The 17,309-nt window shown below is 41.0% G+C and overlaps 1 protein-coding gene across 1 annotated transcript in view; it reads left to right on the top strand.

Annotated features, from left to right (window-relative positions):
• The window catches only part of CDC42SE2 (CDC42 small effector 2), a 121,435-nt gene extending 106,249 nt beyond the window's left edge, over positions 1-15,186 (top strand). The window contains exons 3-5 of the mRNA XM_015408615.1: positions 4,114-4,215; positions 12,446-12,562; positions 13,108-15,186. Of these exons, the coding sequence (XP_015264101.1) occupies positions 4,114-4,215; positions 12,446-12,544 (201 nt within the window). The 3' untranslated portion in view covers positions 12,545-12,562; positions 13,108-15,186. The remainder of the gene's footprint in view (positions 1-4,113; positions 4,216-12,445; positions 12,563-13,107) is intronic.
• The last annotated feature ends 2,123 nt before the right edge of the window (positions 15,187-17,309 follow it).

Genomic DNA, 17,309 nt, shown 5'->3' with positions numbered 1-17,309 from the left:
CTCTAAGCATTCCACCTCCTCTCCTACACCTGACAGGCAGCTGCTTGTCCAGTGTAGGAGGGGGAGGAGTATTAGAAGCCACTGTGGAGGCAGGGCTGGCAGGATCACTAAGGCGTTACTGTTGGGGTGGGCTCCCTCATGGCTTTAAGCACCCTGCAACCACTGCTGCACCTGACAGACAACCGCCTGTTAGGTGTAGGAAGTGGGAGGAGTGTGTTGGAAGCCATTAGAGAGGCTGGGCCAATAGCATTACTGGACCTCACAGGTGGTTGGCCATTCCTGATTTCCTCAGCTATCATTAGCTTTGTGCAGTCTCCTGTAACTTTTTTTTACCTCAGAACAATGAGCTCTGGAGCTGACCAATGAGAGAATGGGGGGTGCAAGGAGACAGCAGGGGGGAGCACATATTACCCCTTTGGACCCCCTTAGGGGTCGAATTTCTAAAAATCCCTTCTTAGTAAGCATCTACATCATGGTAGGAGTGCTCTTCCCGAATTTGGTGTTTCTAGGTCCAGTGGTTTGGCCTGGGCGTTGATTTTATGGTGAGGGGACTTTCTTTTATATATATAGATGGGAGAAATCACATCATTCTCCTTTCCTCCACTATATACTCACAACAATCCCGTGAAACACATTGGGCTGTGAGAGTATGTGATTGGCCCAAAGTCACCCAACAAGCTTCCGTGGCATAGAGTGGGGATTTGAACCTGGGTCTCCCGGATCCTAGTCTAACCACTACATCACATGGCTCACCACACTACCTAAGAACTCAGAACTGATTGAAATATATGTCTAGTTTATGTTTACATATGCAGCAGAGGCTTAAGCGTCTGATAGGACTGGGTTGTAAAGCACTCTAAGAAATAAATTCCGTTTCAGTCAGTTGAACCTGTATCCATGTACATGTGTTTACTGTTCCAGCTGTTTTGTTTTTCATAGGGTTGGTGTTCATTTAGATGCTTAATATTTGTGTTAAAAAGTTAAGCAATTCTGGCATACTAGTTATCCAGAAAAAAGTAGTGAGTCTGTGTAAAAGGCTATCTTGTTGTGGACTTCAGTTCATTCCAAACATACCTTGTTTTTATGTGCTGTGTGGCCCATGATGTATTCTCAGCTGCAGCTTTGATTTACAGTGACTCAACTGGGGCAGTGTTTGCAGAGCAGAAGTCCTGCTGATGAGATGCATAAACTCCCACTCAGAACTTTAGGTGGTCTTAACCATCTTGTTAGATATCTTGAGTAGGAATATGCTGACCCTTTTAAAAATACAACGGAGGAATTTTATAGGGCTAGCATTTATTGGGTTCAAGTAACCTTATTAGGGCAATTGTGTAATACATAATTTCATGTTCGTGTGGCTCTAGTGTTTGACTCCCGTCTGTTTCTTAGCCTGTATCCACAGCATAGTATGTTCTGTTTGCTCCCTGTTGTTTGGGTAGCACAAGCTAGGTTTGTGCCACCTTAGACATTCAGATGCAGATGTTAAGTCATATGAAATAGAGCTAAAGTAGTCTTTATTCGAATATATGTCAGCACTGACTCTTTAACATGAACATAAAATTAAGCTGCAGATTCCTCTGCAAGTGATAGGATCTTAAAACCAATTTGCTGAGCTTTCATAGAATGAAAGCAGAAAAAAAACTAGCTATTCAAACTGGTATGTTAAGTGATATTTTATTGGAATATATGTCAGCACTGACTCTTTAATATGAACATAAAATTAAGCTGCAGATTTCTCTGCAAGTGATAGGATCTTAAATCCAATTTGCTGAGCTTTCATAGTATGAAAGCAGAAAAAAAATAGCTATTCAAACTGGTATGTTAAGTGATAATTAGATCTATAGCAATTAAGGCATTTTGGCAAGGAGCTATCATTAAATATGGTGAAAGCAATGGAAAGAGCACACACAACAAATTTTACTAGATATATACTTGCAACTCTCATAGAATCTATGATACTTTACTCATACTTTACTCTGAAATGGTTGAAGACTTTTTTCATTGTTTCTTTGAGAGGTAAAGTTTATTGAAGAAGTGTCAAGAGATGCCAGACAGGATGACCATATCTCTGATTGTAATCTAGGTTACAGGGCCCTCTTCGGGGCCACTGCTTATCCTGGCCTGCATATGTGTGTTAAGTACTGTCAAGTCACTTCTAATTTATGGTGACCCTATGAATCAATGTCCGAAATATCCTATTGTTAACAGCTTTGGTCAGGTCTTGCAAACTGTGGGCTGCAGCTCCTTTGTTACTCCCCTTTTCCTACTGCCTTCAGCTTTTCCTAACACTATTGTCTTTTCTAGTGATTCACGTCTTCTCATAATGTGATCAAAGTATGATAGCCTAAGCTGGGTCAATTTATCTGCTAGGGAGAGCTCAGGCTTAATTTGATCTATAATCTGCTTCCCCCCCCCTTTTTTTTTTGGCAGTCCATGGTATCTGTCATACGGAATCCATTTCCTATCAGCTTTCTTCATTGTCCAACTTTCACACCCATACATAGTAATGGGGAATTCTATTGTTGTTGTTCAGTTGCACAGTCAAGTCCGGCTCTTCGCGACCCCATGGACCCCATCATGCCAGGCCCTCCTGTCTTCCTCTGTCCTCTGGAGTTTGCTCAATGGGGAATACTATAATATGAATTAACTTGATGTTGGTTGCCAGGAACACATCCTTAAACTTAAGAATCTTTTCTATCTCCCTCATGGCTGCCCTTCCCAATCTCAGTCTCCTTCTGATTTCTTAGTTGCAACCTCACTTTTGGTTGATGATTGAGGCAAGAAATAGAAAATCTTTAACAATTTCAATATGTTCATCAACTTTAAAGTTGTGTAATTTCTCAGTAGTAGTCATTTGTCTTCTTGATGTTTAGCCATAATCCTGCTTTTGCACTTTCTGCTTTAAGCATCATCAGTAGTCGTTTCATTCTTTACTATTCTCTGCCAGTAATGTGGTGTCATCTGCATATCTCAAATGATTAATGTTCCTTCCATCTATTTTCACTCCACCTTTATCTAAATCTAATCCAGTTTTCCTTCTGATATATTCTGCATATAGACTGAAGAGCTAGAGAGATAAAATGCATCCTTGTCTGAAACCTCAGCCAATTGGGAACAATTCTGTTTCTCAATATTCTGTCCTATGTAGCCTCTTGTCCAGAGTAAAGGTTACACATCAAAACAGTCAGATATTGTGGCACACCCATTCCTTTTAAAGCCTACCACCCATTCACATCAACAACTAAATGTCCTTTTGGCTTTAATCCTGTTGCGTCATTAAAAATAGCACTACACATATTTATTCTCTGCTCTTCCCCAGTAGCTCATTGAGTGCTATCTGACATGAGGGTCCTGTTTTCCACCAATATATCTTTTCCCCCCGTTTTGGATTGTCTCATTATAGGCTTTTCAACGTATGAGATGATCAGTACGTGCCCAGTACTAACCAGGGTTAGCTGAAGTGCCACTGCCATTGTCTGTGATAGCTCCTCCACCTGTATCACCTTCCACTACTGCTGCTGCCTAGTATTCCCTTCAAGGATGCCTCCACCCTATCATAATTGGAACTGTCCATTCTATCCTGCTAATGTGGCCATTTATTCCTGAAGGGGGAGGATGCATCTTAGTCTGGTGTCTCAGGTGTGACCATTGCACCCTGAGTGACTCTGCTAGGAGTTTAGTCTCTTGATAGCATCTAAACTTCTTACAGTATTACTCTCAGATTTGCTGACATACACAAACCCCTAACAATGTTAAGGGGTGCGTCCAAGAGGGGATATGTCCTGCATACTCATCTTTTATTCACTCTTTCATCCACTAAGGTACTTCTAAAAACTCTAGGTTCTGGACCAGAAAGAGGTCAGCTGTCCAAACCAGAACTGAAAAATTTATTCACCAGCACTGGTATCTTTGGATTCTTGCTTATACTGATGACTCTTACTGATGTTGATAAAGCAAGCCTACTTGTTTTAAAAAACCCCACCATGGATAGCATAGGGATTGTGTTTTTTAACTGAGAAATTGAACTTTAAAAAGTAGTTGAAAGTAACATTTCCAGTGAGTTTTTCAGATCTGATCCATATTTCATACTTACTCTTGTTTCTGTTCTTTCAGAAAAGACGGCGGCGTATTGATCGAAGTATGATTGGGGAGCCAACAAACTTTGTGCACACAGCTCATGTAGGTTCAGGAGACCTCTTTAGTGGAATGAATTCGGTAAGTGTCTGGTTAGGAATCCTGCAGCAGCTTATTAATTTATTTCTTCAAATTTATACCCCACCCTCCCAGCCAGGGCCGGCTCAGGGGGGCTTACATAAAATCAGTAGAGAACATTTAAAATAATACAATAAATCAATTGAAACAGATTACAATTCTATGATACCATAGTAAGTGCTAGATTTGCTGTAATAAAGTTCGTGATGGCTACCATTGACTCTCACTTCCCAAGCCGGCTCGCAGGTCTTCTGTAGTTGTTAATATAACTTCCATGGCAGGAGGGCTTCTTATCCTAGTAGTTAAAAGTTGGCGGTGGCTCCAAAGGCCTGGCAGAAGAGCTCCGTTTTACAGGCCCTGCGGAACTGTAATAGGCTCCGCAGGGCCCTGATATCCTCTGGGAGCTCATTCCACCAGGATGGAGCCACCACTGAGAAGGCCCGCTCCCTGGTTGTCACTAGCCTGGCCTCCTTAAGACACGGTTGGGCCGGTTGGTTCTGGGCCCCTGAACGCAGTGCTCTCTGGGGAACATGTGGGGTCATTCAATTTAGAATGCAGCCTTGCATAAGACTGTATTCTATAACATAAATCCAGTGGTACTCATTCTGTGGCTGCTGGAGAGTCATATTCACAGTTACTATTAACCAAAAGAGCCATGACTACTGTACACCCTGTGCACTTTCTCACCAAACAGGCACATACAATAACATGATAAGTATTAATAGTAAATCAACAACTGTAGCCTTTTTGAATTCCCATGTAGGGTTGTCTGTCTTCACCACTGTTGAACCTAGAGTTTCCAACTCTGGGTCAGGAAATTCCTGGAGATTTCAGGATGAGGTTTGGGGAGGGAAGAGGGGAAGACTTCAGTGTCATAGAGTCCACACTCCAAAGCAGCCATTTTCTCCAGGATAACTGATCTCCATAGTCTGGAGATCAGTTGGAATTCCAGGAGATCTTCAGCCCCCTCCTGGAGGTTCACCAACAAAAAACCAACTGTGTAATGAAATCACAACAAAGCATCAATTACAAATTTATAGCAATAACCATGACATACTGTAAACATTGCCAACAATAAGGATGAATCCTATGAAGGAGCACCACTACAAACACTGATGATCCATAGATGCAAAGGGATTAAAATAGTCCAATAATCTTAGGGTATGGAGTGGAGGAAGACAGGCAGCCTGAGGAGTAGTATTTCTATGGGGAAATGGTACATATCATCGCTGGTCTGAACTGGGCCCTCTAAACAGCATGATTCAACCACAAATTGCTGAGATAATGTCTTTTGGCCCTTATTTCTCTTTAAAGGGCCATATTAAGCAGCGGCTGGACAAACACTTATCAGGGATGCTTGAGGCCAGGGGTGTCAGACGTGCGGCCTGTGGGCCAGATCCGGCCTGCACAGGGCTCAAAATTGGGCCCCCAAGCAGCTTCCTTCTTCTGCTTCCTTTCCCAGGGCTGCTGCTTCAGCCGCACTCTAGCTTGTTTTTTCCCAGCTCTCTCAGTGGCTCTTTGCTTCCTGTTTCCTGCTTCTTGCCAACCCCCCCCCCCACTCACACACACATACAGAGATAGAGAGCTGGAAAGATACAAAAACAAGCCTCCTCCCCCCCCACCCTTCTTCACTTGCTTGGTCTCTCTCACTCAGATACGCAGACAGAGAGAGCCTCATGGCTGCTTTGCCAGAGAGATTAAAAAATCAAGCCTGCCTGCCGCTCCCACTCTCTCTCTCTCTCACAGCTTCTGCTTTCTTCTCAGGTGCTGCTCCTCCGCTTTTTTTTGGGGGGGGGGGAGAAGGAAAGAGACAGAAAACAAAATTGGAGTCCGAGCTTTAAGACCAACAATGTTTATTCCACATATAAGCTTTTGTGTGCAAGCACACTTTTTTGGAGGGTTGGTGGGTGGATGGATTCTTCTGACAAGCACAGTGTACATTGAGGAAATTATTCACGGGAGATTAATTTTTTTGTCTTACGTTACAACCAGATAGTCCCACTGAGCAAGCTATGAAGCTTGTCCTTGATAACCTTACTTTGATTATTGTGAATATATATGTTCCCAACTCCTTAGACAGATTAACTCTTTTTCCCAACACTGGAAATGACTAACTACTTTTTTAGAAAGACTAGAAGAAGAACATCCCTTGGCTGAAATAATTCTGGCAAGTGATTTTAATGCTAGAGTAGGCAGTGATCATAAAATATTCTTTAAGGCTATAGAAATTAATCAGGATGATACACTTCCACCTATTTTCACCTCTACTATGTACTCCAAAGACTGCCACATAAACTCGGCAGGCAAACTTTGCCTTCAATTTAATAAAGTTTGGCTGAATGGGCTTACCGACTTTCCCAAATCTGGAGAATATACATTTGTCTCAACAAAGGGCTTTAGTGTAATAGACTATTTTGTAGTTTCCCCCTCATTGGAATCTCATGTTTTAGATTTCACTGTTGGCAATTATATATTGGCCATCATCCACTTATCTTAACTCTCAATGTCAGCCCTTTCACTAGAACCCAATGTTATTTCCAACACAAACCTGACAAGCTCTGTCTGTTGCCTAGGATCTTATGGAATGATAGCTCTATGAAAACCCCCCAACAATTACTCAAATCAAACCTACTCTTAAAGTATAGATCCTCTTTAATTTATGCAAATGAACATTCATCAATGATCATAGCCTATAATGCTTTAACATCTCACATATCTATGTCACTTGGCAAAAAACTTGAGAGTGGAAATAAGAGTAGTAGTAGACCTATTAATGTCTGGTTTGATAGGGAATGTAGATACTTGAGGAAATTATTTTGGCTTATTCTGAAAAGTTGTTGTTTTAAATTATTGGATTTCTATCTGGATTTATTTTCTTTTAAAAAACCCTGATTAGGAATAAGAACACGTGGATTGGTCCTTATATCTTGGAGAGTGGAGTGATTTCAGATGCCAAATGATAATAGAACACATTGGTAATGAGACAATTATGCCAATAAAGGCTATTGGAATTGGAATTGGTAATGAGACAGGAAAACTAGGTCTCAATCCAGTCTAGGAGGATGCAATTCAGCAGTCTCTCTTTCTAATCTCCCTTTGAAATTCTTTTGTAAGAGCACTGCTACTCTTAGGTCAGCAACTGAATGTTGTGGTTTCTAATGTCAGACTTATGTCCATTACTTCTTTGCATCCTCCTGGACTGAATCCTCCTGGATAGAACTGAGACCTAGGTTTCCTGTCTCATTACCAATCCTGATATCTCCACACCTACTTCCCCTCTCTATATTACACCTAATCCAATCATGCCTGCTATTGCCATTAGGCATCTGAAATAGTCTTTATAAAGTTTATATCTCTGGTACCTTGTGTTACATTTTAAATCATGGATGGACCGGACCGACAAAGTTACATTTGTGTCAGATCCAGCCCTCATAACAAATGAGTTCGACACCTCAGCTCTAGACTGAACCTGCATTGAGCAGGGGGTTGGATGACATGGCCCCTTCCAACTCTGTGGTTCTATGATTCTATGTGCCATAAATCATCTAGAGATATATCCTGGTGGAACCAATGTCTGAAGCGGAATATATATATAGTACTTTTCTTCAAATATACATCATAGTCTGAAGTAAAAAGAGATACTTACTTAAACATATAGTGGATTGGATCCAGCCAGCTTTTTCTGTCCATCTCACCTAATTCCTTCCCTACCCACATGGCTTTTGTTCAGGCAGGTCCCATGATCCTTAGAATAGCCATTTTAGTGATCCCTAGCAGAAAAGGTATTTGAATCCATCCCAAAATATAAATTGCTGTAGTGTCTTCCCTGTAATCCAAAATGCTCTTTCCTATATTACTGTAATCCACACCTGAACTCTTGAGCTATTAATTGTGTGAAGAAAGTATGTAAATTAGTTTCTTTAGAAAAACAACGGTGCTGTCTAACAAAGCAGCCTGTAAAGCAGCCTAGAGAAACATATATTACACTGGGTGATGTTGGCAGGCATAAGCCATGCCCATTGCTATCTCTCATACTGCCAGTCCCAGCAGTATTGCAAGCACCTGAGGGGCTTGCCTCCAGTTAACGAGCCCTGTGTGCTGGGTAGAATGGTTTGGTGTAGTACTGCTGGGAATATGTGCCAGAAGTTGCCTATTCTGCCTTATAGTTCCCTAATAGAAAGAGGTGATGCAGTCAAAGAGAGGAGGAAAAGTAGGTAGGTCACAGTGTGACTTTTGGAATTTCCCAGAGAATACGTGTATAACTGAAGCAATACTAAAAACACACACATTTCTGTACTAAATTTGCTTGACTCATTAAAGAATAATTCTGCATCTTCAGGGTCAGTATGTATTTATAAAATACAAGGGGGCGGGACCCGCGATACTCGTGGGGGGGAGGGACCTCCACACATGAGGCAGAGGAGGAAGCAGCAGGAGGAGGTAAGTCCCCCCCATCCTACCGGTTCCTCCCCCGTATCCTCCACCCCCCCGCTCGATCTCCCCCCTCTGGGTGCATGCGCAGGGGACGCTCTGTCACTTTTGGGGGGATTTAAGTATCCCCCCGATATTTTTCCCGGGGTTTTAGATTTTTGTGCACACCTGGGGACTGCCCCAAGTGTGCACAAACATCTCCCTCCCCTTCAGGTCCCCCCGATGTGCGGAAATAAGTATCCGCACACTGGGGGCGACTTCGGAATTAGATATATAGATGTGGCTGAGATGCTGTGAGGTTGCAGATCCAAAAGGAGATCCCAAACCAGTAGTACCCTTTAATGGCAGTAAGACACAGGGAGGGGAAAACAAACTTGACCCAAAAACTGTAATCAAGAACCACAAGGGTAAGAAATAAGTCTTGATAAAGGGCCAGTATTAAAAACCTAGTTGAAACTTATACAAAAATGCATATATTTATTAGAAAGACAGTTAAAAACATAAGGACCCAATGAAAGCCTCATTAGAAAGTTCTAGTGGCCTAAACACAAGGGCCAATAGACATGACCTGATGCGTTTCCGCCCTTTTAGGGCCTTCTTCAGAGGTCAAAGAATATTGAGGTACACGTAACAATAATACATATTACAATAAAATAACCAATAAGTGAATACTGGACCAAGAAAAGGAAGGTTAAACAGCGTTTGTGAGGCCTCTAAAGATGAAAGTCATGTGTCTGGTGCCAAACGCACAGTTGCTGAATTAGAGCATCTTCCAATTTAGGTCCAAAAAAGCTCCTGTGTGGCTTTCTAAGAGCTAGAGTGTCCTCAAGCAAATATCAAGACTTCTTTCGTACCCTTTAATGGACCAGTGATTTTATGCTGCCTGGATGGAACAGGAAGCACTTTGGAATTTGTACATCAGAGTAAGCCCTGATAATCTTTTTCAGAATAGTTTTTCACACTATTTTTTTTTTACTTTACAAAGAGATTGATATGTTTGTAATATAAATGTATGTTATGTAACATAAATGAAGTTGTGTAAGTATGTTTTGGCACTGAGAAGCTTACCTCTGAATTTGCTGAGGTTCATATTAGTACCAGAGCAGTCATTTGAATTAAAAATTACAAAAATAGACAGATTTTTAAATTTCACATTTCGTAGAAAATAACATGCTAATGTATGAATCTGGATAATGCATATACATTATCATTATTTTTTGTGCATAGTATTACCCTTGTCATAACAAAGCAACTTCATTCTGCAGATTTTCTGCATTTTTGTTGTGTATCTTGAAAGCTTTTTCAGGCTACATTAATATCACAGTTGGCCTACCTAAAGCTGTAAGAGAAAGGGCTGCTTTTGATTCATAGTTCCTGAGCACCCATGAGAAATGTAGTCTTGCTAGGCTTTTATAAATAACAGTTGCAAAATCATTTCTGAATTATTTTGTTTAATGCTAGAGGTATTTTGCAGATAAATTCAACTGAATTGATACATTAGCATTCCACTTAACCAAATCTCATGCTTCAAGAAGAAGCTGAATCAGCTTAAGGAATAATAAATCTTTGTCCCAGACTACCTAATGCTAGAAACATTTCTTCTGAATACAGTCTTCCCTTTCTGCTTTGTAGGTGCATGGGGGGGCAAATTTCTAATGTCTTCAGACAGATTTGTTAATATTGGAAATATTACTAATCCTGTTAAAAATCGATCTGACAGACATTTTCATTGCTTCAATGGGAAATACATTTCTGAGTACAACTTTCATTTGCACAACATACCCAACTGATACGAAACTGGCAGAGATCGCATGCCACATTCATACAGGACAAAGTATTCCTGTTATATAGGAACTGAAATTCTCACTTGTGCAGTTTGGTTGAGGCATGAATTAACTTGTGAGTAGGGTTGCCCGGTCTGGGTTTGAAAATACCTGGAGACTTTGGGGGTGGATCCAGGAGAGAGCGGGGTTTGGGGAGGGGAGGGGAGGGCCCTCAGCATGGTACGATGCCATAGAGTCCACGCTTCACAGCAGTCATTTTCTCCAGGGGAGCTGATTTCTGTCAGCTGGAGATCAGTTGTAAAAGCAGGAGATCTCCAGGCCCCACCCGGAGGCTGGCAACCCTACTTGTGAGTGGCCTTTACTCAGTATCTTCAGTTAGACATGTAAACAGTTCTCTCCCCCCCCCCCATTCTTTCTTCCCGCTGCCTTTGTCCAAGAGGTGACAGGGATTCAGCATGCATGAGAGAGGGCTCTGACTTTCTCCTTGCCTCTCCTTTTTTGGACTGGCTGCCACCACTCATGCTCAGCCCTTTCTTTTGCTACCTGCAGCTTCAGACACAGATAGGGGCTATGTGCATGTTCATGAACTGCTTCACACACATCCTTCTCTGGCCAGCTGTCTGTAGTCCTGTCAGGAGTTCTGGTTTGTGTGCAGAATGAGCACCTTGGGTGGTATCTTTGACCACAGCCTGAGACCTTTTATTTATTAAAACATACTTTCACTTCCCTAGAGCACAAGAGCACTGGAAAACTATAGCAAAACATTATAGGGTGTTAAAAAACCAAGAAAAGGAATTAAAACATGAGGCTAACTAAGTTGTAGTCACTGGTATTACCTTGGTATTCCTATCAATGGAATGGACACAAGGTGGAACCCTGAAAAATAGAGGCTGGTGAAGATGGACTTCACTGATTTCGCCCATGGTCCTTGGCTTGCATACCTCTGACTGGGTGTCCAGACCTTTTAACCTTTCTTGTCCAAGCTGGGTGGGCTTTACTTCAATTGATCATGAAATTGGGTTTTGGTCCCTACATGTATTGTTTTGCACCTTCTCTCCAATCAGATCAATTTGCACATCCTAAAATCTTTATGGCCCAACACAGAATATCCAAATAGCCATTTATCTTGCTCCTTCCTAGCAGCTGTGCAAATGGTCATCTACATCCTGCCTATTTGTCTCCACAAAGGAAAATTCATGCCCCCTCCGCCAGAAATCTGAGGAGTTTATTGCCTTGTTACTAGGAAAGAATGTTTTTTCTGAGCTCTGTGCCTCCCTAATGTTAAACAAGGTATCCAGCTTTGCTTTATCATAATAGAATGATGGTCTTTTTTACTTCAAAAGAAGAATACACTGAGAAGGGGAACTAAACTTTATCCCTACCCATACCTTAATTCAGTAGCTGCATTTTTTTTTTTTTTTTGCTCTACCAGCTTTCCATGTTGTTTTTTGCTCAACCGATCAGGTGAATATGGTTTCCTGCAGTTCTTTAGGGCCCTTAACATCATCTTGCTCTGTGACTGTGGATCTACTGCATTTCCGTTCCACCTTGCAGAACATGCGTAATCCCCGCTGGGGCATGCCCACCATGCAGAGTCAACAGCAATGTTCCCTCTAAGCTGTGGAGTCTTGTGAGCAAAAACACTACTTTGTGAGCTACTGGCAATACAGTTCTGAGTGAGCGATTTGGCTACTGCATAAATTAGTTTGCTCTGGAGCCGTCCTTCCTGAGCTAAGACAAAAATGTGTGAGCCAGAGGCTAAAAAACCATGAGCTAGCTCACACTAACTCATCTTAGAGGGAACACTGGTCAACAGGCTGAATCAGTCCCCCCATATCAGCAGGGGAAGCTATTGCATTGTTGTTAATTATTATTGTTAGTGTTTGATGTCATAAGCCACTTTGGGCATGTTGTATGGAGAAAACTATGAAGTATAAATAAACAAATCAACTTAAAGAAAGCACCAGTTCCTATCTGACTGTGCTTCTTGGTTTTCCGTCCCACCTCTGTTTGTGTAGGTGAGCTCAATTCAGAACCAAATGCAGTCCAAAGGAGGCTATGGTGGAGGCATGTCTGCAAACGTTCAAATGCAGCTTGTAGATACAAAAGCAGGATAACTCTGTGACACTTTTCCAGTGAGTATTAATAATGTTTATAGATCCTTTGGTCTACTTCTGTTCTCTCTTGCATGCTGTTATACACCATTTTAAACCATCTTTATTAAATGGCTAACATTTTACAATTCTTATCTCAAGGCTGTATGCTAGGCCCAGGGCAGAACTGAAGCTGTATCTGTTGAATGTGTGTTCAGCATTATGCAATTTTTACTGCAGAGCTTCTCATAACTGCATAAATGAGACATGAATTTATTAATTCAGAAAACAGGACATTGTTTATCACATGATGGCTTCAGGTATTATTACGCTGTGTATTTTTCTGCTAGTCCACATCCATGGCTGCTCTGAAGGTCGGGGATGTAAGAGAATTGTTCACTGTAATAGTGTCAACACTAATATTTTCAAAAAGCAACTCTTGTAATGGCTGAGAAATGGCTAATATTTTCAAAAAGCAACTCTTGAGAATGGCTGGAAATGGCTGAGAAGCTATGAACTTGTAGTTCTGCCCTATTCCAAAAATTGTGGTTTTGTGATTGACTGAATCATTGTTCTGCTCTTTACAGGTCCTTGTGAATTCCTGTACCTTGTTTCCTGTGCCCCTCTCTTTATGCCTTGGTGACTGCTTTCTGTGCTCATGATGAGAGAAGTGATGGCTCATCATCCACCCCTTGTGATTACGCCAGTGAAACATTCCTATTCTGCTGTGAGGATAACATTTATCAGACTGGTCTCGTTGTCGTGCCTTTCCAGTGGCATGCACACATCTCACTGCCACCAAAACATCTGTGGACATAGTATTGGTTGATTTTTTTTCCTTTTTTTATCTCAACTTTTTAAAACAATATTTCAAGCAATCTAAACATAGTTTGGTGTTGGGTTGGATTTATTTTTTACTTCCTCTGAAAGTCCTAGATTATGGCATTTTCATCTGTGAGTTTTTTAAAAAAATTATTTCCTTCTCTGTAAATTAGAAGCAAGAAAGTTGCTCTTGATTCATTAAATATGACATTCTTAGTACAGGTCTTTTTTGTTTGTTTGTTTGTATTAAAGGTCTGGGACCTGCAAGCACAAGGATCATTTCACGCATCTATGACCGCATGCTTTGTGAATCTGCTTGATATGGTGGCCTATATGGTGCCAAATCTTTTTTTTAAAGAAGTGCTTGATCTTGCAGATGGATGATACTATTGCTGATTCAAAAGTTTTGCAGAGGCTCCAGATCATGCCAATCTGTCTGGGAAAAGGACTTGTAACTTTTAGCTGCTTTGGAAATATATTGTCTTAGATTTTGATCTAACTGGTCTTGAAATAATAAAGAAGAGAGCTTTCGTTCATAAGGCCATTTTGTTGTAAATGTTCAGTATATTTATTTTGAAAGAGCTGACCTCAAGATTGTAAACCAGTGTAGTAATGTACATACTCAATGTTGTGGTGGCGCTTTTGTCTGGTTAAAGAGGCATTTTATGTTGGCTGCTTTAAAAAAATTTTTTTTTAAAGAAAATGTTTAATTTTAGGCCATACCGGCATTTCCAGTAGCAGCATGTCGAACTGCCTGCAATATTATAGCTGGAATTTAGTTGACCTCTCCAAGTAGTTGGCAGTTTCCACGTACTAAATATTTCGGAGCCATGTAAGTTGCTAAGAGCAGCATAGTAACCTGGCAGAAACTGATGCCAGCAAAAACAACATACAGGGTGGCTTTTTGCTGTATTGGTAAAGAAGCCTTTTGCTCAGGTTCCAAAGCATGTTCCTCTTTCACAAGGTGTGAAAATTGTGTTTTAATACAGCACTGTTTTGAAATATTTCTGTGAGAGCTCCTTTCCCCCTCCTTTCCCACTTCATGGCCCTTTCATCACAAGAAACTGAAGTCAGTTGAATGAACACTAGCTAAACATTTTTGTTTTTAAAAAATCACACTTAGAATCCTCCTCGTACAACATTTTAACATCTTCCCTGGCAAATGACATAGCTGAGCCTAATGAGAAAAGTTCGTAAAATAACAAGTGCATAAGTAAACAGACAATTTCTTGCATGAGCCTGATTGATTTCAACAGGAGCCTCATGCAGGCTTCATTGAAATCATGGGGCTTGCACAGCAACATCGCTTTGTAGGTAAAGCCTATTGGCATTTTCTGTACTCCCATTCATTATTCTTAAGAGGCAAAGATCAGAGTGAGGGATAATCATATGTATCCCTTTTTAAATTTTCCAAAACATTACCTGGTTCTTAAAAGTTCATAGGAAGACATCCTTCTTCAAAACATTACTTATGTTTTCAAGAGGTAATAGGAAGACATCCTTATTCAAGACAAAATACTGGGTAAAAATTCATTGAGGAATACCATCCATGTACAGATAGCTGAAATGATTAGAAGCTATGACTGAGTGCATCTGGGCAAGCTGTAATTCCACTCTTACCCATTTCTATGAGCTGATTTCAGGACAAATTTGTGGTTCATTGTGCCCATTGACTTTCTAAAGACAGCAAAGTACTAAAGCTATAATGTGACCATTATTAGAAATTAGCAGAGTAGGGAATCTATTTTAGGTACCTGCTCTGACTGCACATGCTGATTCATGAGGTTCAGGCTACCCGGACTAATATGGTGGTCTTTATGATCAGGATTTTAAATGTGTATATTCCCCAAATGTTCTTGGGTTTTAAAATAATTTTCGCTTTTGTCCTTACTGGCTGAAAATAAATTTTAGGGAGTCTTCAAGCTCAGTTGCCAGAAGAGAAGCATATTTTTATAACAAACATACTTTTTTTGTACATTGCGTTCATTCTTAAATAATGTAAATTCAGTGTTGTCTTGTAGACATTAAAAGGAGAGTATTGACTTTTGATTCAATAAACGTTTTATTTCATTTGCTGGTTTACCTATTTCTTTATTATAAGCACTTCCCACTTGCTTTGAAAAACCTACAAACAATGAATTAAGGAAATAGATGAATGAATATAAATATAAATCATGCATGACTTAACATCACATAAGACTCCAAATATTTCTCAAACATACACCTGTATTCAATACATGAAATACATGAACTGCAATAAATAGGCTGGAGATTTAAAACAATATCTAACACTTACTAGTGGGAACCATACTGGGGCAGCTTTATAGGTTCTTATTTCATATTAATGTTTAATTTGAGTGTAAGTTGACCTTTTACTTTGCTATGAAATATTCTGTCTCCACCACCCCATACAGGTTAGTGAAGGTTCATGGTTAAACAAGGTCTGTTGCACAGTGATACATCACATGCTTTAAATGCAAAAAGTCCAAGGTTCAATCCCTGGTATCTCCCATTAAAAAGTCCTGGGGAGTAGGTGTTGGATATTCCTGCTACTGCCCTGCTCCTGGTCAGGGTAGACAATTCTGAGCTAGACAGATTGAATTTCAAACATAACTTTCTCTTTACAGTTACCCTCCTTATCAAAATCAACAGTGATCCATGTCTAAAACAAGAGATGTACTGGAGCCCAAGTTTCCCTAATCGTAGAGGTGCAAAGGTAGCTGTGAACATCTAGGAGTAAAGAGAAATACAGTTTGCACATCATCTGAAGAAGTTATATACCCATTCTAATAATCCAAAAGAGCTTCAGTATAATTGAAAACTGGCTAATATAAGCTACTTATACTTCAAACACACACACACACACAATCCTTTCATTAGCCTTTGTCAGTTAGTGCACTGAAGGGTCCATCTTTGAATACAGTAACAATCATTCTTTGGGGATTATGGTACAAAGGGGAGGTTAGTATCTAACCCACTGTTTTCAAGGGTGGGAGTGCTCTTGCTTGCCTGCAAGTGTGGTTGTTGTTGTTTTTACATTTCCAGTTCAGATTATCAGTTTTTAAGCACATGGTGGCCTTCCGTAGACTTTTCTCTAAATTGTTTGTTTGTGTGTGTGTGTAAACTGCTGTCAATTCTAGGCTTCCCAAGTCCCGCCTGCGGCGGATCGGACCCCGGAGGGAACCCCACCCCCAAAGCACGCGATGTGCATGTCACCCGGAAGTGATGCGACCACACCGACATGCTGGGGGCGGGGCCACGGTCATCCGAGGGAAAACTATGGTTTTCCCTCAGATGGCCGTGGTCCCACCCCCAGCGTGCCCGGCATGGTCACATCACTTCCGGGTGACGTGGTTGCGGCGGGCGCTCGCACACACTCCTGAAACAGCGCTGGAGTCCCCTGCTCCAGCGCCGCTTCACACTTGGCAACCCTAGTCAATTCACAACCAATTTACGGCAACCCCATAGAGTTTTCAAGGCAAGAGACTAACAGAAGTGGTTTGCCATAGCCTGTCTCTGCATAGCATCCCTGGAATTCGTTGGTGATCTCCCATCCAAATGCTAACCAGGGCCAATCCTGTTTAGCTTCCATGGCTTGGAAACTATTTAAAACTACGATTCTAGAGCTTGGAAACTATGATTCTAGAAGCTCAAAAAAAAAATATTCCACAGGTTAGGAAAGGTACAAACAGGTATAGGAAAAAGCCTGCATGGTTAACAAACAAACTAATGGAAGCTGTAAAAGGTAAAAAGGATTCCTTTAAGCGGTGGAAAGCTAGTCACAGTGAGGCTGATAAAACAAAACACAGGCTATGGCAAATAAAATGCAAGTCTATAGTCAGGCAGGCAAAAAGGGAATACGAGGAGCATATAGCAAAAAACGTAAAAACCAACAATAGAACTTTCTTCAAATACATTAGGAACAGGAAACCAGCCAGGGAGGCAGTGGGGCCCTTGGATGACCAAG

Source organism: Gekko japonicus, unplaced genomic scaffold, assembly GCF_001447785.1.
Source record: "Gekko japonicus isolate JY-2015 unplaced genomic scaffold, Gekko_japonicus_V1.1 scaffold1753, whole genome shotgun sequence".
Taxonomy (NCBI): domain Eukaryota; kingdom Metazoa; phylum Chordata; class Lepidosauria; order Squamata; family Gekkonidae; genus Gekko; species Gekko japonicus.
This window is presented reverse-complemented; position numbering and strand designations above follow the sequence as displayed.